Raw genomic sequence first — 26,961 nt, 5'->3', positions numbered from 1 at the left:
AGGCGTACCACGTTTGGCGGGCCCACACAGCTTTGAGGGTCAGCCTTTGAAAAGATAGGATCGAGAATGTCCTCGTCACGACGTCCGATGCGTCAGAATTGAGCTCGAGCTCGTGCGCACGCAGGGATTGTGGTCAGCTTCGGTTCTTGGCCTGCTTGTGATTAGAGCGCGAGCGGGTGTAGAGCGGAGGAATGCAGCTGGCAGAGATGCCTAGCCGGTGCGCCAGTCGTTGAAGAGTGGGCGGACCTTTCCACTCGTACTTGCTTCGAAGCGCAGAGAGGTCATCGGCCAGTGCAGGATGGAACGTCGGTGCCAAGCTGCTGGTGGTGCAGTATTGGACGGTGCCAGCGGCGTGTTGAGGTCACCGTACATCGCAAGCAAGCAAAAGTCGTTCGAGAGGCACAGACATCCGCTGGCAGCATCGCCAAGCTTGCACACCCCAACATCTCCGTCCGCTTCTGCTGGAGCGAATTTAGAGGGCAACGAGCTTGCAGACACCCTCGTGGCCCCGATGCTACTAACCGCAGCTCTTCGCAACCTCACCGTCCTTGAGCGCTTCCGTCGTCAAGGGCCTGGGCTCGCGCGTGTCGCCTTCCAAACGCAAGCCAAGCACAGCTTCGGGTCAACCTCTGAACAAGCGTCAGCTTGTCGCTTCGACTTGTACTGTCTTTTCAACCTTGTTTTTCGCCAAAGCAAAGCCCGAGCAATCCAGTGGCGCACCCAGGTCCTTTTTGCTCGACATCGTCATGGGTTTCGACAATAGACGCCGCCTCGCCAACCTGGTTCTCACGCATGCGAGAGTCGAGATTCAATGGAGATGCGAGGCTGGGCGGTCATCGACATCTCACATTCGCGGCCTTTCCACACATTTGTCGTCGCACAGTCCCCGTGAGATGGGATGCTCTACAATTGACACAATGTTTGATGCATGTTTATCGGTCTACTGCGTCTCTATCGAATGCGTGGGCTGGTGCTTTTGCTTCATCTCGTGCGACTCGACCTTTGGGGTCTGGAGCGCATTCTTCTCGGGATCGTCGCCTTCGTCGCGCACATCGGCGGCAAACCTCTCGTCGACTTCGTCGTGCATCTCGAGCTCCTTGATGAGGAAGCACAGCGCCCATCCAACGGCAGCAAACGGAATCAGCAAAATCCACACGTCGTGCAGCGCCGAGTTGTACACGCTGCGCACCGCGCGAGACGCCTCGGGCGACAGATGGCGCAGCGCCGAAAAGTGCATCGAGTAGGGCGACGAGATGTCTTCTATGTTGAACGGCAACGATCCGTTGGCTGCCAGCGTCTGGATGAGCGGCGATTTGATCGACTTGTGCACCGAACTCTGAAATACGGCTTCCGCCAACATGATGCCCAACGTTTGACCAAACGAGGCGAAGAAGAGCTGCAACGCAAGCGCCTTGCTCGCCATCTCGACTGCCACGGATGCCAGTACGGGGAACTGTGGAGCGACAAACAGAATTCCGCATCCAACCGCAATGGGCAGCTGCACCGACACCCAGGTCGCCGCCTTGGAATTAAGGTCGAGCAGCAGCAACAGCGGCACTCCAAGCACGGTGAAGAACCAGCCCAGGTGGTTCTGCGGCACGTAGCGCTGCGTCACGTCGATGCTGATGGCAAAGCCGATGGCGGTAAACGCGACGGTGCATGAGAAGGGCAGCACCATCCATCCGCTCATGATGGTGGACGTGAGCTTGACCGCCTGGAAGTAGGTGGGGATGATGTAGATGATGCCCATGGTGACGACGCCGTGCATGAAGCTGGTGAGATGCGCACCGATGGCGGTGCGATTGTTGAGCAGTACGCGCGGCACCGTGGCGTTCTTCAGCTTGAAGAGCTCCAGGTAGAAGAATGCGCCAAAGAGCAGGACCGAAATGACGAGCGGGACGAGCACGGCGGGCGAGATCCACTTGTACCTCGCGCCGCCCCACGTAAGCGCCAGGCCCAAGCCGACGGTTGCGAGGATGAGGAGCGCATTGCCGGTCCAGTCCATGCTCTTTACCTTGGAGCGTACGTCTGCTTTGGGAGTCTTCATGTTCATGAAGCAGCTGATCATGATGATGGCGAGTACGGTGACGGGGATGTTGAGGTAGAAGAGCCAGCGCCACCTGTTTTTGCGCGAAAAGATGCCGCCGATGGGAGGACCGATGGCACTTGCGCCGGCCCAGACGACACCGAGGATGCCTTCGTAGGTGCCGCGCTGGTTGAGGCTGACGAGATCGGCGACGACGATTTCCGAAAGCGAGATGATGCCACCATCACCGACGCCCTGGAGGACACGGCCGATGATCATCATTTCGAGGGAGTGGCTCGCGCCGCAGATGACGGAGCCAAAGAGGAAGAAGAAGAGCGAGGTGAGGAGGATGGCTTTGCGGCCCCAGATCTCGCAGAGGCCGCCGGTCCACGGGAGGATGGCCATTCCTGCGATGGTGTAGGCTGCACCGATCCAGATGTAGGTGCCGCCTGCGCCGGGTTTGGGCACAGGAGAAGGAGTGTTGGGCCTGTGTTTGGAGAAGCGGATGGCATCGTTCTGGAGATCTGCGACGATGGTGGGGAGTGCTGTGGATACGGTTGTGAGGTCGAGCGCCGAGAGGAAGGAGGATACGCAGAGGGCGGAGAAGACGAGGAAGAAGTGGACGCGCGCGGTGAGCTTGTTCTTGGAGGTGCGATCGGAGGCTGTCTCGATGCTTGCACGCGATGTGGTGGTGTCCATGGCTGACTGGGAGTCGAGATGGGCTGTCGAAGTTAGCTCCGAATGCAAAGGGTAAGAGGGCAGCTCGGGCGTGGATGGCGGATGGTTTGTGTGCCAGTATGGATCATGCTCCTCGGTGGATGCCTCTGCCGCCACGGCATCTTGATGTGATTGCTGAGGCTGAGCAGCCATTATATGAGAGAGGGCTCGTCTGCGATGGGGGACGAATAAGACGTGGGAGCTGCCGCGAGCTAGAGCTTGGAACTGAGTTGCACTGCCTATGATCGATTGCCAAGACTTTCGTTGGAGACGATTCTCCGAGTGACGAGAGAGAAAGCGGTGTTCTGGTGGGAAAGGTATCGATGGCGCTCTTGGCTGTGATGGTAAAGCGGATGGCGGCGACGAGAGAAGGCAGCAGCTTGTTCGGATGTCAGAGCCGATGCATCGACAGCTGCAGTGCTGTGTTTGGCGCTGTGTTCGGATGTGCTGTGCCGTGCTGCGACGGGTGTGATGGGTGATGTGATGTGACGTGAGAAGATGTGATCCGACGGGATGCGATGCTGTGCTCTGTGATGGGTCTTGTGAGCGAGGTACAGCACACATGCACATGCTGCAGCTGCGCTTTTTCGATGGCTTGGCTCACACAGCGATCCGAATAGGAGTGGAGCAGAAAGGCCGAATCAAGCGGCGGACCCGGTCCGAACGTGAGAGGAGCAACGGATGCCAAGAGTGGGTGAGTCGAGCGGAGCCTCCGACAAGCAGGTTGCCTGGGCAGAGAGCGCAGCAAGTGGGAGCAATCAGGAAGCAATGGCAAGCTCGGGGCGACAATGCTTTAGCCGATGGGAAGCAGCTCCCTCTCACGCTCACGATCAAGCTGAGCTGATGGCCGGGGGAAGCCGGTCATCATTGTGCGTGCAGATGAGGGAGACGCGGAGAGTGGGCTGTACCCGCATCTCATTCAATGGCGAAGGGGGGATGCCGAAATGATGCTGTCGGCGCGATTGAATGGGCTAGCGAATGAAAGGGGACGTGCCACGGCAGCGCTTCGCTTCGAGACAGCCGGCATCTGCGCCTCGCCCCGAGCCCTTGCTGGTCGACCACTAGCGCAGCGGCTTTGGACGCTCCTTTCTGCGCAACAAAAGGTGCCTGCGCAGCTGGACATGGCTGGGTAGGATAACTTAGACTGCGCAAACGTGGCCAGCTGCACAACGGCGCAAAGGCTGTGTCTGCAAGAGATGCAGGTCGGAAAAGAGACATGCATTCGGCGCCCAAAGAACGAAAAGCACAGCATTTGTTTTTTTCTTGGGTTGGAGACGCGTCGATCCTCGACTCATCTTGAGCAGCTGCAACTTTGGCTTGGTGATGAGTCTGGACCTGTTTCATTGGCACGCCGAGATATAGTATCTGCAGCGACGGAGATGTGAGCCTGAGCCATAAGCCCGACCGACTCTAGCGGAGCAAGCAAGGCGGGGCAATGCGAGCAAAGCGCGGTTGGGGCTCGCAGAGGTCAGCGGAGCTAGGGCCGCTTTCCAAGTCAGTGAGACGCGCTATGAGCGGCGAGTGGGAGAGAGGCTCGAGTGGGACGGGATCATCGTCGGCCAAACCGAGCTGCAGCCGCAGGCTCGACAAAGGCGGGCGCCTACGTGCGCCGGCTCGCCGGCCAAGCTGGAGCTTCCCCGCGCATTTGCTGTAGCAGGCTGGCAAAAACGTGCAGAAACGTGCGCCGGTCTTTCTGCATAGCGTTGGATCGGCGGTTGAAAAGGGGAGCTTGAATTGCAGCACGTATTCGAAGCCAATGCTGTACATGCATGGTGCCGGTGGGATGCCGCGTCCTTGCGCGTCCCAGACCGCCAAAGAATGGTGTGCCGATGCAAGCCCGCCGCCGGTGGCCGGACCTCCTGGGCACCATCCCAGCGAATAAATCTAGGGCGGCCAAGCGGATTTGGCCGGCTGGAGCGCAGCACTTCTTTGGTGCAGCAGCCTGCATAGAGGCAGAGACGCGCATATCCGGGGACGTTTCGGCAGGCTTGAGTGCCAACAATGAGCAGCCGCCCAGATCATCACTCTGCTTCACCCCCGCTCCGACCAGCTTCGGAGCTCTCCGACTGCTGACGCATGACATTGCGACGCCTGAGAAAGTGATGTTCGAGAGATGATCAATGTGATGATCCAAGGGGTGTGGCATGAGACTATGCCTCGCTGCGCTTTCGCTCCGAATGAGCGTCGGCATCATGCCGAGGCTTTGGGCGGTGGCTGGGATCGTGCCGTTGGCTGCCGCGGGGGCTGCGGTGAGGATGCCGTTGGGATGCCGCCGTTGGCTCAGTCAGGGTCTTTGGTCTCGGCTGGATCCGCTGCCAAAATAGCACAGCTGCCGACGCGCCTTTTTGCGCCGTTTTCATGCCCTTTTTCAAGCCGCACACTGCTCCAGTGCCGAAGTGTCGTGCAGCCGAGCTGGGGGCCGCCGGATTCTTTTTCAGCAGGGCGTCGTTCGGATCGACAGCCAAAACGTGGCATCCAAGTTTGACAGCTTTTTTGGCACATTTTGGCACAACTCGCCCTCAGCCCCCGCCTCTACTGCCTCTCCTGCCTCTCCTGCCTCTCCTGCCTCATCCCCATTGGATCCTCACTGGACGCAAAGCAGCGGCATGGCTGCAGTGCATCCAACACTGCCACTGCTACCATCACAGGCCCACCAAAGCTAACCTTGTCTGCGCCTCGGCCCAGCACAGCACAGCCCCGCCCCTCCTCGCCTCCTCCTCCTCCGCTTCCCATCCCGGCGCGCTCTGGCTCCCACGTTTCATCCCACTCGCCGTCGGTCCTACGGAACGTGTTGGGGTGCCAAACTGCGCGGAGCCATGTCCCAACCTCAGTGTCCCTCCGTTCATTGCGTGCCACTCGTGCATGCCTCCCCCCTCGTCGCCTGTCTTCGAACCTAGAATCTTTGCTCCGTCTGAAAGCTGCACCTCATCCAATCAGCGCAGTAAAACAAGCAGCTCACATTCCACTCCTGCCGCTGCCTCCGCCTAGCTGTCCAGTGGTGAGCGAGTCGCACATCCAGCGTCGTGCGACCGCGGCCTCCTCGTTCATTCCTCACCGTAAGCACTCGCGTGGTAACCCACCTCGGTAACGCCTCGTCGGATCCCCGTCTCCGCCATCCCTCCCTATAACCGGTCCGGCTCGTCTTTCCTCCCGCCTCTTAAGCCCAAATCACGCAGCTCGGCTCCTTCTCTCACACCATCACCATCAAGTCTACCCGTCCCCCATCGCCAATCCCCTTTTCGTGCACATCATGTCCTCCACTCGTAGCCCCTCGCCCAGCGGCACGGAGAGATCCACCGCTACTGACATCTCGTCCGATGCCACCAGCATCGTTGAAGCGGTCAACGACCTGCACACCGATGACGACGCCATCGTGCGCGACCAGACCATCCAGGACGTGCTCAGCGGCTCGCGCATCCTCATCACGGGCGCAGCCGGCTTTGTCGGTGCCGCGCTCCTCCACCGTCTCCTCGGCGATGCTTCCTTCAACGTCAAGCAGGTAGTAGCCATCGTTCGCGGCAAGACAGAGCAGGACGCGCTCAAGCGTCTTCCCAAGTCCGTCCACCACCACACACAGCCCCAGTCCGAAGGCGCTCTGCCAAAGCTCGTCGTCGTCAACGGTGACTGTGCACGCCCCAACTTCGGCCTCGACGAAGCTGAGTTCGAGAAGGTGCGCAAGACGGAGATCGTCATCCACTGTGCGGGCGACACTCGCTTCACGCTGCCCATCTCCAAGGCCTTCGAGTCAATGGCAGACCTCGCCTACTTCACCGCAAGATTCTCGCTCCTCACCTGGAACGTAAAGACCCACATCCACGTATCCACCACCTTTGTCGGCTGGTACCTCAAAAACGGCTCGCTCGTCAGCGAATCCCTCACTCCCGAGGGCTGCGGCACACAGGTCGACGAGCAAGCTGAACACGTCAACACCTACTTCCAGGCAAAGACCTACGCCGAGTCCTGCGTCAACTCGCTCTTCACCTCCCAAGTAGGCCGAAAGCTCCACGGCAAGACCTGCAGAATCGTGCGTCTTGCCACGCTCGGCCCGGCGATTGACTTCCCCCGCATCGCTTGGGGTGCTGGCCACCCTTCCAGTCCAGTCTGTGCTGCACTCGCTGCCCAGTGCGCAGACCCCAACATCATCTTCCCCAACGCCGGCCTCGACGTTATCCCCGTCGACATTGCAGTCAACCAGATTCTCGCAATCACCGCATCCGCCCACGCACTCCAAAAACTCCCCACTTCGCACCGTCTGCACCCCAAGAATCCTGCCGCTCCCACCAGCAAGCATCTCGCAGAAGTGCCCTGCTACCACGTCGCCTGCGGTCGTGGCGACGAGGCCCGCATCCCAATGACGCTGCTCAACGACGAAAAAGTCAAGATCGAGGAGCCCTACATTCCCACCTCCAACCTGCTCAAGGTCTACGATCCTTTTATCACGAAGATCGTCGAATTCGACGTCGCCCGCACGCGCACCATCCTCGGTCTTCCTGCACTTGCACCAGACCAACAACGAACGCTCTCCAAGTCGGACCTCGCCGATCTTCCCCTCAAGCAGGGCTCAGTCAAGCTCGACATTGTACGCGCTGTTCAGGACAAGTGGGGAAGCGCCGAGCTTCAGGGCTGGACCGGCTACCTCCAGCAGGTCCGTGACGAGATGGAGAGCATGGGTCCCCGCGCAGACTGGGAGACTTTCGTCGACTAGATCTGCACCTTGTTTTCATGTCACGAATAGATTCAGCTTTCCCAATAGCCGTCTTCACACCCGCATACCCCGAGTAGCACGCACTCTATTTCTTCTTCCGTGTAAATATCAGATCGGGATCTCATAGCATTCGCAAGTCATTGCCAGTTGCTGTGATGCGGCAGAGCGTCAGAGCGTGGCGGATGAGGACTGCGATTCCCGATTGGCTTTCGTTGTGGCAGATGGACCTCGTCGGAGCAAGAGGCAAAAGTCCCGCGCTTGGATAAGGCAACAAAGGCGGACCCAGAAACACGGGTTCCATTTGCCATGGATCTGGGCTCGCTGGGCAGGACAGCGCTGCGCCATTTGACGCTCCAATGGTGCAATCAGTGCGGCGAGGACAGAGGGAAACGGGGCTGGAATCAACTGCTTGCGGCTCATCAAATTCGAGCGAGGAGCCACCGCTGAGTTACCCCGGGTGGCTCATGTGAGACGCCTCCTGATCGCAGGCGGGTGCCTGCCGGAATAAGCCGCCCAAAGCCAGACCTGACCGCGGGCCTTGCCGCTTGATGCTTAGCACGCAATGTCTGTATTTCTGCATAGTCCGTACACCTACATGGCACCCTCGCTGGGCGCTTCGAAGCTCTCGACGATGCGGCTGGCGACTCGCCGACCCGAGAGCAGAGCGCCCTCCATGTAACCTTGCCAGATCTCGCTCGTTGCGTCTCCGGCAAAGTAAAGGTTGCCGACTCGAGACATCTCGTCGCGCTCGTCCTCTTCAAAGCTGGTGAGCACGCCCGGTGGATTGAAGGAGCCATAGCCTCCCGTGGCAAAAGGCGCAAGCGTCCAGTTCATCTCGAGCACCTGCGTCGCCTCGCGCGCCTGGGCACCAAACAGCGTCACGAGGAAGTCGAGCACAATCTGCTTGCGTTGCTCCGCGTCCGCGTTCTGATGTAGAAAGCGCCGAGAGTTGTTGCCTAGTACAAAAGCAACGATCGCCCCTTGCTTGCCGTCGGCGGGAGAGTTGTCGTACGTCATCTGCACAGGGCTCGTCTCGTCGGCGTTGATCATGGCACCACTGAGACCGGCCTCGCGCCAGAAAGGTGTCGGGTAGATCACATTGAACTTGATCGCAGAACCCATGGGCTGTCGACGGTAGTACTGGATGAGGCCGGAGGGTAGCTGGGGTTTGAAATCGATCTGGCATATCAACGGTCGAGGAGGCGTGATGACTACCACAGGAGCGTTGTAGGTTTCACCTTGCGATGTTGAGACCTCGTACATGTCTACGCCGACTTTGTGAATGCCAGATACCTTTTGTCCGAGCTCGAGCGTGCTTCCTGGCAGTCGGGCGGCGAGACGCTGGCTGATCTCCTGTGGACCCTGCACGATGCGCGTTGTTTGTGCGTCGCTTAGCACCTGCTCAATGTCACCGCCTGCGCCTGCGACGGTTGCCAGCAGGTCCAAGAAGCTGATGGACTCGGCATCCTCGGCGTACACCGCCTTGATGGCCATGCGAAAGAGCTGCTTGGCTTCAAAAGTCCACATGGAGTCGTCGATCCAGGTGCCGATGGACCTCTCGTCGTAGTAGCGCGCATTTTTGGCTCGACACGGCGTCTTGGCAGGCACGGATTTGGAGAGGCTGTTGATCTTGCGCGTAGCCACGAGCAAGTCGAGCGAGGCGAGCACACCACAGGGGATCATCTCGTTGTACCGCTTGACGCTGCCCGAGGTGGAGCGATAGATGTTCTGGCCCTGATCGTACGTGTTGTGCGTGTCGAGCCCGAGCTCCTGGATGAGTTGCAGGATCTCGGTCTGACCTGGGCCGATCCACTGTCCACCCATCTCGATGGCATTGCCGCCGTCGAGGCGCATGTCGAGCGTTCTGCCACCGACGCGATCGTTGGCCTCGAGCACCTTAACCTTGAGGCCGGCGCGCGAGAGCTCATCGGCGGCGATGAGGCCGGACAGCCCAGCTCCGATGATGACCGCGTCGATGCCGCCCGCCCGTTTGAGCTTCGTGGTCTTTGCGCTTGCGGCAGCGTCGGGCGCCAGCTTCTCCGCGGAGCGTGTAGCAAGCGTCGTGTGTCCGCTTTCGATCGATGTGGCGGCCAAAGGTTGCGGTGTTGACGATCCGCTGCCCGAGGCGTGTGCGTGTGCGCGTGTGCGTGAGCCACCCAACCAAGACGGTCGCTTGACCATGGCGAATGAGCTGGGACAGTTGACGAAGCTCGGACGCGAGCCGTTGTGGTGAGCCTTTTTCAACCAGATGATGGTGGTAGGCAGGCAAACAGGCAACGGGACGTGGCTGTGACGCTGCATCGCCCCCGCAATGCAGTGCGGCGGGGTCCCACCCAGTTTGGCTGCGGATTCGGCAGCTTCTGCAGGGACCTCGGCACGCACATCCAACCGGCGGTAGAGCCCAAAATCGTTGGAAACTGTTCGCTCGCCCGCAGCCCCTTTCCATCGACTTTCATGCGAGTGACCGGCTTGGCGCCACCTTCGCACGAGCTTGCCTCAGGAATCGTAAGGCCGGCTTCCGCGCCTCCAAGTGCCAGTTTGCATTTGTGGTTCAAGGTGCCGAGGCGCCAGACGCGAATCAGAAACTTCATCATGATGCACGTTATCAATAGATTGCTGTGCCTGCACATGTAGACTTGGTCCACAAGCCGGATTCGAATGCATTCGTTCACATCAATACCCGCAGCCCAGGCAATGTTCAACCTACTCGAAACACGCTTTTGATGATTATTTAATTAGACGACCTGCCATGACATAACTTAAGTTAAGACCATTCAGCATCGCATCTATGCCAATAATTACTCCTATTCCCGCGTGTTCCTTGACCTTGACTTCATTGATTTCACGGATTCGCCTCTTCTATGATTCACAATTTCTTCTTTGTAGGTTCATGATCCATGATTCTCGCTGTTTGCCAATTCATGCCAACCGATTGCTTCAATCCTCTACATCATAGACGCAGATTCCCGACCACAGATCACGACAAATGCAATTTACTCTCTGCGCCGTGCAAATTGAGTGAGAATTCAAGATCGTCAAACGTAAAGACTGTGATACGATTTTGAACAAAGCAAGACTCCATTACACAATTTGGAGGTCCACACGCTGCGATCGCAATACCAAGGCCCATGGGCTTGACAAGAAAGCAACCCGATGATCGCGAAACCATTTGACCGGACTTGTTTGGCTTTGTCGTCGCCTTTCGACATTCAAATCTTTAGCCAATGCCCAAATCAAGAATTACGTACGGGACTAGAAATTATCAACAATGCGAACAGAATAAGGAGTGTTTGCTTTCATGATTAAGTTTGTCAATTCGCATTTTTCACTGAATTCCTACGTAGCAAGCTTCTGAAACTTTTGTGATTTGGTCCTGGGCTTGTTGTGTTTTGTATTGAGGAAGTAGATCATACCATTTTCGTGATTTTTGTTTCACTCATGGGCCTGTTTCAGTAACGGGCCACTCACGTTAGCTCTGCCGGTCCAATGGCATAGCGGAGTGGCTCGTGCTCAATTCATATCCTAAAAAGCGGGGGGGGGAAGGGGGGTGGCGAGGGTCAGCCACCCAGCAGCCACCCCGGGTGGCTGCTCCTCGCCAGCTCGCGTTTTCTTAGGATAAGTTATGATTGGCTCGAGATAGCCGTCGAGCCAAGCTGGTCTCGTCCAAGATGGTCGGGGGAAGGAGGCGAGCGGGCCGTCTGACGATGACGACCCTTTTGAACCGGGAGGTGCGAATGATGGCATGGGGACGCGAGTCATATCCTAACAAAACGGTAGCTGGCGAGGAGCAGCCACCCACCAGCCACCCCGAGTGGCTGCTGGGTGGCTGATTTTCGCCACCCACCCCACTTGTTAGGATATGAGTTGCACTGGTGCTAGTGCTGTTGAATGTTGTCTGCCGAAATTGCATGGACAATCATGATTATCATAATTATTATAAAATATTTTGTGTTTGTGACTAAGGCACGCAGAGAGGCATGATTTTCGTTTGCGAGCATGCGATCGCTTCAAAAGTCTCGCATCTGAAGCGGCTCACGCGCAAATCGTGATTAATTCAATGGCCACATTCAGGGTCAGTGCTTCTGCAAGCTCGAGCCAAAGTAGGAGGAGGAAGAACAAGCGAGGCTCAATCAAAATTGGCTCACAAGCCTTATGACATGACCCGAGTGGGCAAATACGTCGAGCTTGCCATAAACTACGCAATCAGCACGTGCATGCAAGAAGCCTTTGTCGGCCACAAGCTTGAATGACTGACAGACCCGGTGGGTTTGGAGCCACCACTTGAAGTGGCACTTGGACTCCATCTTTTTACCCATGTAGCAGGGCTGGCACTTGAGGATTCAGATGGCAGGATCATGCGGGGTGCAGACCTTGCCTTCTGCATGACAGACATTGCAGCTGCTGCAGTGTTGCTTAGCAATCATGTAACATGATTCAGTGTGTGGCTGCTCCTTGGTTTGCCAAATCTGCTTTCTTGGGCCTTTTATCTTTTCCAGTTCTTCTTGCTCCCAACGCTCTGCCAGAAGGCTGTTGCGTTCGGCCTCCGAGTACCTCGTGTTGCGGTAGTATTCGGCCGACTTGTTGAAGAGCTCTTCTGCCGCACGTTGCACCCTCCTCATGCTTGTGGCGGGGACATCAAGAGTCGACACGCCGGAGAGAGCTGCGCAAACCCGATGGAAGGACAGGTTGATCCTCGATGCCAGAGCGTCAACGGTGTTGCTTGAGTTGTTGCAAGCTGTCAGAGCAGTGGTAGAAGGCAGAGGCGTTGCACTGCGTTGACAACAGGTTGCCGTTGCATTGCCTACATTTGCAATCTCTTGCCATGCTACACAGTACTTTGCCCTGACCTCATGATCAACAAACTTGTAGTCTTTGGGACTAAGATGGTTGTGTTGAGGATGGGCAAAGACGTCAAGCTTCCTGTAGACCACGCAATCTGCGTGCGCCTCCGAGTGGTCTTCATAGGCCACAAGTCTGAACCACTTACTGACCCGTTTGGGCAGGAGCCAGTGCTTGTGGTGGCACTCTGGGTTGGTCCTCTTGCCCTTGTAGCAGGGTCTGCACTTGACAATCCAGGTGGAAGGGCTGCTTGGAGTGCAGACCCTGCCTTCAGCTTGACACACATGGCAGGGCCCACAGTGTTGCTTGGCGATCCTGCAACGTGCGTCTAGGTGTGGCTGCTCCTTTGTTTGCCACAAGCGCCTTCAAGAGTCTTGTTGGCGGCGCTTTTTGCTTGCCTTCTTCTTGCGCTTATGACTGCCCGGCGCAGGCTTGTCCGCAGAGGTTGCACTGTCCCTGTCCTAGCTTTGTTTGATGGGTTGATCCTCCATGTCAGAGCGTCAATGGCATTGCTCAAGTCGTTGCAAGCTGTCAGAGCAGTGGTAGAAGGTGGAGGTGTTGCACTGCGTTGACGACAGGTTGCCATTGCATAGCCTACATTTGCGATCTCTTGCCATGCTACACAGAACTTTGCCCTGACCTCAGGATCAATGACTTTGTAGTCTTCGGGACTAAGAAGGTTGTGTTGAGGACCGTCGGCACATCATCGCCATTGTCGTCGCTGCTGATGATGATGGGTGTCGGTTCATCATCATCTTTGCTGCTGTCCTCCTTGTGAAGCATGGTCTGCCTGACCAGCTCCAATAGTTGTGCAGCAAGTTCTCCATGCCTGCAATTGAACTTGCAAGTTCTCCATGCCTGCAATTGAACTTGCAAGTTCTCCATGCCTGCAATTGAACTTGCTGCAGATGTTGTTGTTGCTTGTCCGCTCCCCCGTGTACCTTGGATGGCTTTTGAGCTCACCCAAGCGTTCCTCGTAAATTGTTGAGGTCACAATGGTAGACATTCATATCACGGATCTTGTCAGTCTTTGCCTTCCTGATGCCTGTCAGCTCCTTCTCTAGCTGTTTCTGTGTTGTACCAATGGCATTGAGCTCATAACTTTATTTTCTCGTGAATAATCGCAGGTCCGATAAATCATGATTTCTATGATTCAACTTAAGCTATGTTGGTCTTCGAAATCAAAAAAGTCTTCGTCAAAACAACATTCCGTTTTCTGAATTGTCATGAGTGGTTTAGGCAAGACACGACTTTCATGTTTGAAGGTAAATTAAACTCCTCCTAAGTCACCGTATGAATCATGAATCCGATACGGGCATTGTCATCCGAGAACTCACATGAGCTATTCAATCATCATTTCCCGGGTCTCAGTGCGATCATGTGCCATGCGTTTCAACGCGTCACTTGACGTAGGTTCAGCCAACCGCAATCCGACTACACACATGCACGAGAGCATGAGCCGACCTGCATGCCACGCGAGGTGCCTAGGTGCGAGGGAGTCATGAGTGATCATGTGCGAGCCTGATGGCAAGAAGAAGCCTACCGCCAAGTCGCAGCATGCCAAGGCATCTTTCCATGATGTGATTCATGACGGCGACCGCCTGGTGGAGGGGAAAGGGGTGTTGCGATTCGCGAAAGCCACTCGCGTGGAATTTCGAGGGGTCACTCGATGAGGACATGCTTCAAAACTCGGCGACTAGTGACTGCTGACTGCTGAGCTGGCACGGGAGGTCGTCGACACAAGGCTCATGAATCAAAACTGACACGGGATCGAGACGTAGGTTGAAAGACGAAGCAACGATGCTCACCATAAGGGTGTTGCCTTGGATCACGAATGCACCATGATGGTGATAGTCATGCGTCGAGGTCGCATATGCTTGGATGCTCACCAGGCACGATGTTTTTGCCTGGCTGACGTTGTGTGGTGAAGGCATTGACGGGGCGCTGTCAGCTCACGTTGTGCTCTAAGGCTGGCGAGCGTGCGCGTGGTCGTGTAGCGATGTGGCTGGATGCATGCGTGCGAGGTTTGGAGCCGAAAGAAGGTTGATTCTGGTGTATGCGTATGCAAGGGACGTGTGAATCGAGGTATAATACAAGCATGGCAGTATGCTGGAGGAGACGATGATGCGAGCGAGTTGGAGACGAGTTTTGCGACGAATCAGTCGGTGTCCATGCGCATGGACATGGCCGAGTTGCCTGCGCCGACGAGGGCGGATTTTGGCTTTGCGGAGGTGGCCTTGACCTTGATCTTGGAGGAGGAGGCGGCAGCGGACTGTTTGGAGGCTTCGATGGAGGCGCGGAGGTGAGCGTTGCGGTGTACGAGCAGACGGTCCGCCTCCTTTGCCTTTGCCTTTACGCCCGCCTTTGCCATGCGGGCCTTGTAGAAGGCGATCTCTCTGCGCGTCTTGATCTCCTGGATGCGCTTCATGGCGTTGAGCGTGGTGAGGACGAGCTGCCTGTCGTATCGGACGGGGACGTTGCGCTTCTTTTCGAATTCGAGCGTAGAGTCGAGCGTCATCTCCTTGCCGTTGGCCTTGCGGAAGGCCTTTGTCCATCGTACCTTTCGGGGGTTTCGCTTCAACTTGAAGTTCTTGTGGCACTTGGACTTGCAGAACTTGAAGATCTTTGCGTCGTTGCGCACGAAGGTGATGCCCTTGCCCGGGTAGCAGGGCGCGGAGCAGAAGAAGCAGTGCTCGATCCTCATGGCGGCGTGGGTGGGGATGCGAAGGTGGTGGTGGTGGACGACAAGGGCGGATGCGAGCGGCGGGAAAGTTTTTCTCTCGTGGTCGCACCACGACTGGCGCTGTGCCCGACTGAACCCTGAACCGCCGCGCCGTGGCGAATCAAAGAAAAAGAGAAAAAAATCCGCACCAGAGGGCTAAGAAGTTCGGAAGTCGGACTGAGCCATCGGCATCGGGGGGGGGGGGCTTCGAATCTCACCCGATTTCGATTTCGAGTCGGAAGCTGCCGAGGCTCGCTCGACCAGGGTTCAAAACCGGCTCTCCTTTGCTTCTCAACTCTCTCGAGCAACACCGACTCAGCCTCGATCTCCACCACCACCACCATCCTCTGGAACACGGCGACGGCAACGACAAAATGAACGCGCCTCTCACAATGCACCAGTACGGTGCACCGGGTGGAGCACACGGCGCTCCATCGTCGCATCGACCGCTCATCACGCAGCACCGCACCGCCGCACCCTCGTCGTCATCGCCCGCCGACTTTATCCACAACGAGTTCAGCTTCGAGCACTACGTCAAGGCCAACCTCGGCGTCAAGCTGGACAACGACGCACAGATCTGCCCCGACTACGCCGAGCGTCTGCAGTGTCCGCGCGGCGCCGCGTGTCCACGACGTCACGTCAAGCCGAGCCAGCTCAACTTCTTGCCGCACGGTTCCAACGCGCTGCGCGATCCCAACAAGCGCACCGTATGCAAGCACTGGCTCAGAGGGCTGTGCAAGAAGGGCGAGCAGTGCGACTACCTCCACGAGTACGACATGCGCAGGATCCCCGAGTGCCGCTTCTACGCCACCTTTGGATTCTGCAACAGCGGAGACGACTGCCTCTACCTCCACGTCGACCCCGCCATCAAGCGCAGAGAGTGCGAACGGTACAACCGCGGATTCTGCCCAAAGGGACCGCTCTGCCCCAAGAAGCACATCCGACGCATCGCCTGCCCCCTCTACCTCGCCGGCTTCTGCCCACAAGGCGCCGAGTGTCCACGCGGACAGTGAGTATCTCTCGTTTCCCCCTTCCCGGCTCATCCGTGACCATCGCTGACATCATTGTTCGCAATCACAGCATCAAGAGCATGCCGCCTTCCACATCGTCACGCTCCAATTCACCCATCTTGACCCACCGGCCACTCACCGCCGCAGAAGCATTCGGCATGGGCGGCGGACGCGACGACTTTGGCGACGCCGGCAGGCGCGACCGTGGCATGCCCGGTCGATACGGCGCACCGGGCGGAGGAGGTGATGCAGCTTCAGCCATGCCACGCAGACCCAACAACGGCTTTGCTGGTGGTGCACCACAGGGAGGACAGGATGCAGGACGCGGCTGGAAGAAGGATCTGTCGGAAGTGCTCTGCTTCAAGTGCGGCGACTACGGCCACTTTGCCAACATGTGTCCCAACCCCAATCGTCCGGGCAATCGTGGAGGCATGGAGCGTGGTCCCGGCGGCGGTGCTCGTCGAGGGCGGCCGTACTAGTCGCATCCAAAAGCAGCCAAAAGAGCCAATCCATCATCCCCACCACTCACTGCCTGTGCACCCGACCGCGATTGATGTTGACAAAGCGAGCCCGGAATTGGCGAGAGCGCGCTGATTCGGATTCGAAGTCCAGAGCGGAAATTGGGCGCCAAATGCGGGGAGGCGAGCAGAAGGCAGCAACAAGACCCTGGCCCGGTGGAGAAGCTGGCCGGTGGAGAAGGTGAATATTCTCACAATTGTGGGTCAGTCAGCCGCCAGATTGTCCTCCCGTCCTCCATCATCAGCCGCTCATTCCATCCCACCACCACCATCGCCACTACCAAACACCTCACGCCAGCACTCTCTTTCACAACAACACACGTGCCGACTCCCTCTCGCGATGCCCGCAGAGAGGCACGCCTCTCAGCATCCACGCCACGATGAGCTCGGCATCCCACCAACAAAGCACGACCCCGAGCTCGACAACGGCGACGCAGACACTCCCAAAAAGCAGACCGCTCGTCGCAGAGCCTATGCAAAACGAAGCTGCCTCAAGTGCCGCGAGAAAAAGGCCAGATGCGAACTGCCAGATCACAGCCTCACCACACCTTCCTCCATGACGCCACTCTCACACAACATGGCCTGCCACCGATGCAAGGTGCTCTCCCTCGACTGCGTCGTATGGGACGGTGACAGAAAGCGTCGTCCAAAGGTACATGCATCCGCCTCCACCTCCGCCTCTGCCTCTGCCACACCGGCCCCCGTAAAGTCAGAACCCAGCTCCTCCCGTCTGCCTTCCTCCCCGCCACGCAGTCCCGGATCGCTCGAACAGCTCGCCGCCGCAGCAGCTCACCTCTCCGATCGAAACACCGCCTACGACGATCCACCAGACATGTCGCCCCGCGGCCCCGCCTCCTCCAACGACGCTTCCAGCTCCCGAGAAGCCGCCTCAACCCTTGCCTCGGTCCAATTCTTCAACCCCATCGCAGAGGACGCATCAACACCCTCCTCCGTCGCTTCCCCTGCATCCTTGCGTGGGCCCGACCGCTCCCACTGGTCCACCAATCCATCCGCAAGAGACCCCGCAAGATCCCCCGCCGATCGCAAGCCTGGCTTTCCCGGCTCCGCCCCTTCCCCCTCCACCACCACCGCCTCCTCCTCCACCCCCTCCAAGGTGCAGCCTCCCGGTCGCACCTGGACCTCGCTCTGGAGACCCCTCTCGGTGCTCATCGACTACGCCGCCCAACAGCCCAGCTTCACCACCTACCTCCTCTGCCGCATCGATCGCTCGCTCACCAACATCGACATCCTCGACCTCATCCCGCGCCACACCCTCGCCCACCTCAAGCCCTTCCTCAAGCCCTACATCCTCTGGCATCCGCACCTTCCCAGCCTCGACCACATGTACAACGAACACTGCAAGCGTCCCACCGTCTCCAGCGCACTCCTCCTCAGCTCCATGTGCCTTGTCGCCTGCCGCCACGCCATGCCGCTCACAGATCCCCTCCCCGTCAAACTCTCCACCCTAATCGACCAGCTCGGCACACAGATCCTACTCTCCACACCCAGGGACATGTACACCGTACAGGCGCTCGAGCTTCTGCTCGCCCACGAACCTTCCCTCGTCGGAACCAGCGTCGCCGGCTCCGCACAGGCCGAGCGCGGCAACGGCCTTCTCGGCGAGTCGCTCCTCGCCGCCGCCCTCACCATCGCACGCGGCCTCGACCTCGACAAGGCCATCGACAACCTCGTCGATCTCTGCAACAGGCCCGCCCCTTCGGATGACAGGCACGCCAAGCAACGCCGCGATCTGCTCGCCAAGCACGCCGCCGGCGCTTCCATCTGGCTCAGCCTCCGCATCTGGGAGGGTCACTTTTCCTTTGTCAACTCCACCGTGCGACCCATCGAGCTCGGCGACATTGTCGACAAGGCCGACGTCATGGTCGCCATCGACAACGACGGCCGCAAGATCGAACGCAGGGACCGCGATCCCTTCCTCACCACCGAAAAGCGATTCCCAGGTCTCGACGAGGACAGCATCCTGCGCTCCGCCGGTCGCACCGGCCTCGTCTATCGACTTAAAGCCATGGCGCGCTTCCAGGACACCATCGCTGGCATGTACAGCATCCTGGCCAAAGGCGCCAAGCAGCCCACCCCGCCGGCTCTCATCCCCACTACGCAACAAACTCGCCAGGAGCTCCTCGAGCTGCTCACCGACTCGTCCAACCAACAGCTGATCTGGCAAAGCGCAAAGCACCTCGCTTTCAGCCCCTTTGCTAGTGTCAGACCCGCCTTGCTGCTCGAAGACTGGGCGACCATGGAGTCGTTTTCACTGCAGGAGCTCTTGCCGTGCCTCGCCATCTGTGCCTTCATGACGGGCGAGCTCAACCGCGGCTTTTCCGCCAACGAGATGATCGAAGGTCTTCGCGTCGATCAGAGCTTCCGCGACCAGTCCACCTGCATCTCCGAAAAGCGCGACGTCGAGACGTACCACATGCTCAGCGCCTTCCACCTCTTCGACCGCGGCCTGGGCTATTCGCAGCCCGACATCCTCACGCGCGGTCGCGTGCATTCCAAGATGCAGCGGGGCGGTGGCCTGTGGATCGAAGCCACGGGCGCTCCACTGTTGCTCACCACGGCCTTTGCCACCGACGGATGCAAGACGTTCCTCGAGAAGACGGCATGCTCGCTCTACGGCTTTGACCATCTGCCTGTCACGGCAGACATGCATCTCGTGATGATGATCAACACGCGCTCGCGCCTCGAAGAGTGCGATCGCAACGAGTATCTGCCTCCGCTTCGCAAGCGTTCCAGCATGCCGCCTCCCTCGCGTCGGCTGTCGAGCCTCACACCGGATCTCAACGACAAGGAGGAGGCGGTGCAGGGCAGGAGCATCTCGCAGATCGGTGTCATCTTCATCGAGGAGATGGCGCAGGGCATGCAGAAGTGGAAGCTTGGTGCATCGCTCCACCGCGCGATTCCGTACCACTTCCGGAACATCTTCGGAAAACAGCGAGCTGAAGCGGCGGCCCAGCCCAAAGGTCCCTCTCCAGGACATCCCTCGATGGATGCGAGTCATCCAGACGAAGCCTCTGTGCCGCGCAAGCTAGATTCGAACATGGCCGAGGGAAGTCTGAGTCAAGCGCAGTCGTTTTCGCACAACTTTCAGTCGAGCTTCGGCGCTGCTCCCCAACCATCCGCCACGACTGCTTCGAGCTCGAATGGGGGCATGTTTGACATCCCCACCTTTGACCTGTTTGGGCCGGCGAGTACGACCGACTGGACGAATCACGTGCCTTGGTTCGACCCTATCGACACGAGCGCATCCATGCCTGGGCTTGCGCAGCAGCCTGCACCGCAGTGGGAGGGGATGGGGATGGGACCGATGCAGAATACCTGGCCTGCACCCCAGAGGCAGCGGGTGGATACGTTGCCGCCGCTGCAGTATGCGGGTATGCCGCCGCCGCCGCCGATGCAGCCTCAGGCGCCGATGCACGCGCATGGCTATCCCGCCCACGCGCCCACCCATCCAGCTGCAGGCACGGCGTGGAAGGATGCAGGCCAGACTCATACCAACGGACACCAGCAGCATCACTACAATCACCACCGTCCCTACTACAATCAGGCGCACCAGGCGCATCAGCCACATCAGGCCCACCAGCCACATCATGGCGGACGCTAGAATCGCCCTCAGAATGTACGTCTAGACCGCGCGCTCTGTCTAATCTCACACACGGGTAGAAACATTTCCAGGTCAGTCTGGGCTTTGCATGTGTGGGCGCACGGCGCTGGCGACTGGGGCAAGGGCTTCAATTGACGAGACTGCATGTGGGAGCGAGGCGATTGGGATTGATGCGGCCGACTTGTCAAGACAGAGCGCTGAACAGCAGACGAACTGTGTGACTCCAGAATGGATGTCTGGACAGCAGGGTGAAGCGGCGACGTCTCTTGCACCTGTGATGTCTGAGCGCGAGGCAAGCAGACCATGTCACGATTGCGTGTTCTCACTTCACAGGCGGTCACGAAGCAATTCAATGCGGTCCCGAGACGGATGTTGCAACGATGACGAGTGAACAAGTGTGGATTTGCAGGCGTCGCTCTTCGGGATTGGCATAAACGCGCAAGACGTCGCTACTCGACCTGGACACCCTGCTTGATACTGCGCATAATCGTCTCGATCTCGGCGTTGAGCGTGTGGCACCACTCGTCGAGTCTATGGTCGCTCTTATCCCTTCCGAACGGATCCTCGATTTCGCTGCTGATGCCCTCCAACCCAACCAACATTGCACTCACCACAAAGGTGAAGGGGACCATCTTCCAGCCCAACTCGCCGACGAGCGCCAGTGGGAGTGCCAGCAGATAGATGAGCGAAGACTGCTTGAGGTGGATGGCGTAGATGAGCGGGGTCGGGGTGGTGGAGATGCGCATCATGCTCGAGAAGAGCGTCGAGAGTGCGAGGAGTTGCGTGTTGAGGAGCGAGAAGCCTGCGGGTCCGAGGTCGTCGAGCAGCCCGGCACGGCGCGAGGTGGCGAGGTAGTGGTGTAGCTCCGCGAGGATCCGCAACGGCAATCCAAGACCATCTTGCACCATACCCGAGGATGCTTGAGAAAGTAGAGGTGATACCTCCGAGACCGAGGTCTGACGTTCAATGTCCGAGACCTTTGCGGCTGCATCGTAGGCTTGATTGGCAGATTGAGATTGCAGCCACTCTTTGGGCAGCACGGCACGGAGATCGTCCCACTGCGTTCCATACTCGGCCCTCAACTCGTGTTTGACAGCAAGCATGAACGCGCCCACCAGCCTGAGCGCTCTCTGCTTTGCGCCCACCTTGTCCGGCTTTGTGTCGACGTTGATCCAGACGAGGAGGGCCCAATTCCTGGCGGTGGACTGGGCATCCTGCCAGAGCTTTCTTCCCTCGTACCAGCGGTCGTAGCTCGTGCTGTTTCGAAAGACGAGCAGCAGGCCGACTACGACAGAGAGCGTGCTGGTGACGGCGTAGCTGGTTGTCCAGCTTGCATGCCAGATGAGATCGGCTGCAGCGATGGCGGATGCGTAGAGCGTGAGGAAGAGGACGGTGGGGAAGACGCGCGGCAGGATGGACGAGGAGATGCGGAAGCAGTCGAGCACGAACGAGGTGCGCGATAGTCGTGGTTCGGAATGCGCGTGCGGGCCGAACGAGGAGGAGGCAGAGGCAGACATGGTTGGGCGAGGTGGCTTGCGGTGGTGGCGAGAGGAGCAAGTCGATTGTGCGCTGATGTTCGGGTGTTGGTGTGTTGGTCGTGCACGGAGCACCGACTTTAGCCAAAATTTCCACGCTGGCAGCTCGGCTTTCGTGTTTTTAATAAATCGCCGGCTCGGCTATAACCTTCCCCACAGCTTGAAGGTGCGACTCCATTCTCCGCTGACGAGCATCTCGCCATCGGAGCTGATGTCAACACTCATGACTCTGCCTGCATCGCCCTGGAGCGTCTTGAGGAGCTGCCAGTCGTCTGCGGACCAGACCCTGACCATGCCATCGTATCCTGCGGTGGCGAGGTAGAGGCCTGTACTACCGATCCCCTCGCCATCGCTCAGCGCCTGTCGGTACGCGAGGGAGCGGAAGAATCGTACGTCCGAGACAGACGATTTGTGAGCCGGGATGGTGTAGAGCGCCTTTGTGGCGCGCATGTCCCAGATGCGGACGGTGTCGTCTCCGCTGGCGGTGGCGAGTTGGTATCCGTTGGGAGCGAAGTCGATCGAGAGGATCTCCTTTGCGTGTCCGTCTAGGACCATGGCAGTCCTGCCTGTTCGCAGATCCCATACGCGGCCGATGGCATCGAGACCACCGCTGGCGACGAGAGCACCGTCGTCCTGAAATTCGACCGAATACACTTCTTTGCTGTGTCCCTCTTGTACGGTGAGGCAATCGGTGGTCGAGGCGTCCCAGAGCCTCCATGTGCCGTCGAAGGATGCGCTGGCTACATAGTCTCCCGATGGATGGAAAGCGGTTCGTGCGACGCGCGCTTCGTGGCCTTTGAGCGTGGCTAGGGGACGATCGCTGTCGAGGCTCCAGAGACAGACGTTGGCGTCGCCTGCTCCCGAGACCAGGTTGAGCGCCGTGGGGTCTTGGTCGAGCGTTGCGCGGGGATGCCATGCGAGACCTCCGACCTTGTCGGTGTGTGCGCGGTAGGTGAGTTTGTGGGTGGCGCTGGGCACTTGCCAGAGCTTGATGCTGCCGGACCAGCTGGCGGTGGCGAGCAGCTTGGAGTTGGGCGCGAAGCGTGTCATGGCGATGGGCCTATCGTCGCCGACCTGCGATCCCAAATTGGTGTACGCCTTGATGGGGTCGAGCACGTCTTGCCTCTTGTTGACGATGCTGGAGAGGGGCGCTTTGGCTTCTTTGCGTTGGCGTTGGATCCTGTGTTTTGCACGTACGAGGGAGAAGCAGGCGATTTTGCGTCTCGCCTCGACGAGACCTTTTGGCCCTTCGGTGTAGAACTCTTCGTCTTCCGAATCGTCTTCGCTGTCCGAGGCTTGGGAGAGTGTGGTCGAGGCGGATGCGGTTGCGGGTTGAGATTGGAGTCGTTGGGCGAGGACCTGACGGAGACGCTCGCGGCGGTCCATTTCGCGCTCGCCGAAGCATGTGACCGGTTCACCTAGCTCTCTGAGCCGCAGCCTGACCTTTGGATCGGAGGTAGGGACGGCGAGGTTGCGTGCGACCTTGCGTGCGTCGATGTGTGCGGAGAGGGCGGCATCTGCGGCGGAGTAGGTGGAGCGGGAGGAGACGAGGTCTTCGATTGTGACGCCGGATGTGCTTGCTGTGGGTGGCGAGTCGATTGGCATGGTGATGATGATGGCGAGGAGGAGGAGGATGAGGAAGAAGAAGAAGAAGAAAGGTGGAGGCTTCTGGTGCAGCTCAGATTTGGACGGTGGCCGAGCCAAGCCACTTCCGACTCCCGAAGGATTGGAGGGCGACGCGAAAATCGGAAGAAACGGCGCCAAAAACCGCTTTCAAAATCCATCTTTAGGCCGGGAAATGCGACGCCAGCAGAAGAGCGCACAAACCAGCCATGGGAAGGAGTGTTGGTGCGAGGGATGGTGCGAGTGTTGGTCCTTGTCTTTCTGCCACCACCACCACCGCCAACGCTACCAACATGGACGCTTCAAGGGGTCAGACGGTGCGCGCTCGCCGCAACGAGCAGCAGCAGCAGCAGCACGTCGTCGCTCCTCAACACCACCTAGCACCCAACGACGACAACGATGACCACCGCAAGTATCGCTCGAATCTGCACGCCGTCTCGCCCAAGGTACACGCCCACGCCGCCGACACGCCCATCACCGTCGCGCTCTTCGTGCTCGCAGCCGCGCTGCGCTTCTACAAGATCTCGTTCCCAGACCAGGTCGTGTTCGACGAGGTCCACTTTGGCAAGTTCGCAGCCTACTACCTCCGCCGCGAGTTCCACTTTGACGTGCATCCGCCGCTCGCCAAACTCATCAACGCCTTTGCCGGATACATTGCCGGCTTCGACGGCCACTTTGAGTTCGACCAGATCGGTGACAAGTACCTCGAAAACAACGTGCCCTACATCCGCATGCGCGCCGTCCCCGCCATCATCGGCAGTCTTCAAGTCCCGCTCATCTACGCCATCATGCGTCACAGCGGCTATGCGCCCGTCATCGGCGTCTTTAGCGCCGCGCTCCTCCTCTTCGACAACGCCCACATCGCGCAGGATCGCCTCATCCTGCTCGACGCCCCGCTCATCCTCTTCATGATGCTCAGCCTCTACTCGTACATCCGCTTCTACAAGCTCCGCTACAACGAATTCTCGCTCGGCTGGTGGTCCTGGCTCGTCGCCACGGGCGTCAACCTCGCACTCACCATGAGCTGCAAGATGGTCGGCCTCTTCACCTTCTTCACCATCGGCGCCGCCGTCGTGTGGGACCTCTGGAAGCTGCTCGACATCCGCCGCGGCCTCGACATGGACCACGTCGTGCGCCACTTTTTCGCGCGCTTCTTTGCGCTCATCGTCCTCCCCTTTGGCGTCTACCTCTTCTGGTTCTGGGTCCACTTTGCCATCCTCATCAAGAGCGGTCCCGGCGACGTATTCATGAGCTCGCAGTTCCAGCAGACGCTCCAGGGCAACCCCATGCTCAGCAACGCACGCGACATCCAGTACCACGACCACATCACCCTCCAGCACAAAAACACCAAAGCATTTTTGCACTCGCACCTCGAGCGATATCCGCTCAAGTACGACGACGGACGCATCTCGAGCCAGGGTCAGCAGGTCACCGGCTATCCGCACAACGACACCAACAACGTCTGGCAGATTGTGCCCACGCGACCCATCCCTGACGACGACGCCGACGGCCGCGTGGTCAAGCACAAGGACCACATCCGTCTGCTCCATGTCAACACCAACAGCTATCTGCTCACCCACGACGTCGCCTCGCCGCTCATGGCCACCAACGAGGAGTTCACCACCACGCCCGCCAACGACACGTCGCGCTACGACGACACGCTCTTCGAGTTCCAGCTGGACGAGGCCGACCTGCCGGACAAGAGCTGGAAGAGCAAGGCGTCCTGGTTCCGTCTGATCCACGTCAACACGCGCGTCTGCATGTGGACCCACTCCGAGGCGCTCCCGGACTGGGGCTTCAAGCAGCAAGAGGTCAACGGCAACAAGAACGCCATGGACAAGACGTGTCTGTGGTACGTCGACGACCTCGTCCCTTCGCCCTCGAGCCCGGACTACCAAGAGAGGCTCCAACCCTTGCCGCCGCGCAAGGTGGTTCGCATGAGCTTTCTGAAAAAGTGGCTCGAGTTGCAGCTGCAGATGCTCCAGCAAAACGCCGGCTTGACCCAAAGCCATCCGTACGCAACGGGGCCGATCAACTGGCCGTTTTTGCTGCAGGGCATTTCGTTCTGGACGCAGGATGCGGGGCAGCACCAGATCTACATGATTGGCAATCTGGTTTCGTGGTGGGGCACCATGCTCAGCATCTCCATCTTTGCCGGTGTGGTCGGAGCGGATCTGCTGGCTCGTAGGCGTGGCATCTATCCGATCCCGAGTGCGGTGCGCAATCGGCTGCACAACTCGGCGGGATTCTTTGTGGTTGCGTGGGCGTGCCACTATGTGCCGTTCTTCCTCATGTCGCGTCAGTTGTTCATCCACCACTATCTGCCGGCGCACGTCTGTGCGTGTCTGGTGGCGGGTGCGGTGGTCAACTTTGTCGCCAGCGAGACGGTGCACTTCCCCATCTCGCCGCCGGGGCCTCTGCTGCGCGTGCAGGACTACCGCGCGAGGATGGACAATGTGGTGCCCAAGCAGGCGCGTGCGGTGATGGGCGTCATGATCGCCGCCCTCATCGTGTGCTTCTGGTGGCTCAGCCCGCTCACCTACGGCACGCCCGGTCTCACCACCGCCGAGGTCCACGCGAGGAGACTGCTCTCGTCGTGGACGTTGCACTTTGCAAAGTAGGCCTAAACCACCCGCACAACTTTTTTCCTGGAATCCCAAAACAATCTGGTTCTGCATTGTCATTGGCATTGGACGTGGGGGACTCACTCTAACCTCTCGTCGCCATCGCCCTCGCGGATCGTGGTAAAGTTGAGCGTCTCTACGTTGGCGCGGCCCTTGATCTCGGCTTCGACGAGCTCGTTGATGGCCTTGAGCGCGCCCGGGTCGATAAACGCCACAAGCTCCCAATCCTCGGCCCAGTCCTCGTCGTCGATGGCGTGGGTGAGCGCGACGATCTTGGGCTTGAGCTTCTTTCCGTCCTTGGCGGGCATGGTGATGCGGATGCGCATGCGTGCACGCTCGATCGGCATGGTCTTCTTCTCCTGCAGCAGCCGAATCACGTCGAGCGCCTGCTGCTTGGCGCTTCGGCCCGTCTTGACCGAGTAGTGGACGTCGTGCATCGCCTTTTCGATCATGCCCACCGTATACGGCCTCTGGCTTCCAGGGTCAACGCACTTTTCCGCCACCTGCGTCGCAATGTCCCTCCAGGTGTTGGCGAGCTCGTGCTGTCGCTCCTTCTCGCCCACCTGCAGCTCGCCCTTCTTGAGGATCTCTTGGAGGATCTTGGCGGTGTCCGTAGTGCCAAACGCCTTTTGAAGGTCATCCGAGGGCGCCACTTGTCCCTTTGAGACGTTGAGAAAGACGTTTTCGATCTGCACCACCTCGTCCAGGTCGGTCTCGACGCCCGTGCGCCACTCGCGCACTTTGTTCTTGTAGCATGCGATCTCGAAGCGCTTGCCGCCCTTGCGCAGGCGCACGATGGAGACGTTGGTGAGTTTGATCTGGTTTGCCGGCTGGAACACGGGCATCTTGTCGTTATCGAATGGGAATGGTAGGCGGAGCAAGAGAGGCAAAGCCCAACTGAGCCTTCTTGGCGAAATCCAAAGCAGCGCAGAGTGGAGGCGAGGAGATCAAGTCATGCTTAGTAATCAAGCGGCCCTCCGCCTTGGACCCTGAAGGAGGAGGAGGAGCTTGGAGCTCTCT

At 58.9% G+C, this 26,961-nt stretch overlaps 11 protein-coding genes across 11 annotated transcripts; 4 read left to right on the top strand and 7 right to left on the bottom strand.

Annotated features, from left to right (window-relative positions):
- Window positions 1-133: 133 nt before the first annotated feature.
- PAN0_017c5409 (iron permease) lies at window positions 134-2,896 on the bottom strand (the record flags this gene model as incomplete). Its single annotated transcript, XM_014798984.1, has 3 exons — window positions 134-320; window positions 721-825; window positions 945-2,896. 3 exons carry the CDS (start codon window positions 2,894-2,896, stop codon window positions 134-136), a joined length of 2,244 nt encoding a protein of 747 aa, XP_014654470.1.
- Window positions 2,897-5,993: 3,097 nt separating this feature from the next.
- On the top strand, window positions 5,994-7,448 carry PAN0_017d5408 (fatty acyl-CoA reductase CG5065-like; the record flags this gene model as incomplete). The annotated part of the gene is made up of 1 exon (XM_014798983.1): window positions 5,994-7,448. One exon carries the CDS (start codon window positions 5,994-5,996, stop codon window positions 7,446-7,448), a length of 1,455 nt encoding a protein of 484 aa, XP_014654469.1.
- A 591-nt stretch (window positions 7,449-8,039) lies between these two features.
- Window positions 8,040-10,042, bottom strand: PAN0_017c5407 (monoamine oxidase; the record flags this gene model as incomplete). The annotated part of the gene is made up of 2 exons (XM_014798982.1): window positions 8,040-9,735; window positions 9,831-10,042. 2 exons carry the CDS (start codon window positions 10,040-10,042, stop codon window positions 8,040-8,042), a joined length of 1,908 nt encoding a protein of 635 aa, XP_014654468.1.
- A 1,746-nt stretch (window positions 10,043-11,788) lies between these two features.
- PAN0_017c5406 (uncharacterized protein) lies at window positions 11,789-13,172 on the bottom strand (the record flags this gene model as incomplete). The annotated part of the gene is made up of 2 exons (XM_014798981.1): window positions 11,789-12,551; window positions 12,928-13,172. 2 exons carry the CDS (start codon window positions 13,170-13,172, stop codon window positions 11,789-11,791), a joined length of 1,008 nt encoding a protein of 335 aa, XP_014654467.1.
- A 1,273-nt stretch (window positions 13,173-14,445) lies between these two features.
- Window positions 14,446-14,991, bottom strand: PAN0_017c5405 (ribosome biogenesis protein RLP24; the record flags this gene model as incomplete). The annotated part of the gene is made up of 1 exon (XM_014798980.1): window positions 14,446-14,991. The coding sequence occupies one exon, from the start codon at window positions 14,989-14,991 to the stop codon at window positions 14,446-14,448; it is 546 nt and encodes a 181-aa protein (XP_014654466.1).
- Window positions 14,992-15,383: 392 nt separating this feature from the next.
- Window positions 15,384-16,498, top strand: PAN0_017d5404 (uncharacterized protein; the record flags this gene model as incomplete). Its single annotated transcript, XM_014798979.1, has 2 exons — window positions 15,384-16,018; window positions 16,090-16,498. 2 exons carry the CDS (start codon window positions 15,384-15,386, stop codon window positions 16,496-16,498), a joined length of 1,044 nt encoding a protein of 347 aa, XP_014654465.1.
- Window positions 16,499-16,877: 379 nt separating this feature from the next.
- Window positions 16,878-20,159, top strand: PAN0_017d5403 (uncharacterized protein; the record flags this gene model as incomplete). Its single annotated transcript, XM_014798978.1, has 1 exon — window positions 16,878-20,159. One exon carries the CDS (start codon window positions 16,878-16,880, stop codon window positions 20,157-20,159), a length of 3,282 nt encoding a protein of 1,093 aa, XP_014654464.1.
- Window positions 20,160-20,608: 449 nt separating this feature from the next.
- PAN0_017c5402 (UPF0187-domain-containing protein) lies at window positions 20,609-21,676 on the bottom strand (the record flags this gene model as incomplete). The annotated part of the gene is made up of 1 exon (XM_014798977.1): window positions 20,609-21,676. The coding sequence occupies one exon, from the start codon at window positions 21,674-21,676 to the stop codon at window positions 20,609-20,611; it is 1,068 nt and encodes a 355-aa protein (XP_014654463.1).
- Window positions 21,677-21,835: 159 nt separating this feature from the next.
- PAN0_017c5401 (WD40 repeat-like protein) lies at window positions 21,836-23,299 on the bottom strand (the record flags this gene model as incomplete). The annotated part of the gene is made up of 1 exon (XM_014798976.1): window positions 21,836-23,299. One exon carries the CDS (start codon window positions 23,297-23,299, stop codon window positions 21,836-21,838), a length of 1,464 nt encoding a protein of 487 aa, XP_014654462.1.
- Window positions 23,300-23,526: 227 nt separating this feature from the next.
- Window positions 23,527-25,938, top strand: PAN0_017d5400 (o-mannosyltransferase; the record flags this gene model as incomplete). Its single annotated transcript, XM_014798975.1, has 1 exon — window positions 23,527-25,938. The coding sequence occupies one exon, from the start codon at window positions 23,527-23,529 to the stop codon at window positions 25,936-25,938; it is 2,412 nt and encodes an 803-aa protein (XP_014654461.1).
- Window positions 25,939-26,021: 83 nt separating this feature from the next.
- Window positions 26,022-26,786, bottom strand: PAN0_017c5399 (shwachman-Bodian-diamond syndrome protein; the record flags this gene model as incomplete). Its single annotated transcript, XM_014798974.1, has 1 exon — window positions 26,022-26,786. One exon carries the CDS (start codon window positions 26,784-26,786, stop codon window positions 26,022-26,024), a length of 765 nt encoding a protein of 254 aa, XP_014654460.1.
- Between the last annotated feature and the right edge of the window lie 175 nt (window positions 26,787-26,961).

This window comes from Moesziomyces antarcticus (assembly GCF_000747765.1).
Source record: "Moesziomyces antarcticus DNA, scaffold: scaffold_v10017, strain JCM 10317, whole genome shotgun sequence".
Taxonomy (NCBI): Eukaryota; Fungi; Basidiomycota; class Ustilaginomycetes; order Ustilaginales; family Ustilaginaceae; genus Moesziomyces; species Moesziomyces antarcticus.
Note: the sequence above shows the minus strand (reverse complement) of the source record. Positions and strands in the feature narration are given on the sequence as shown.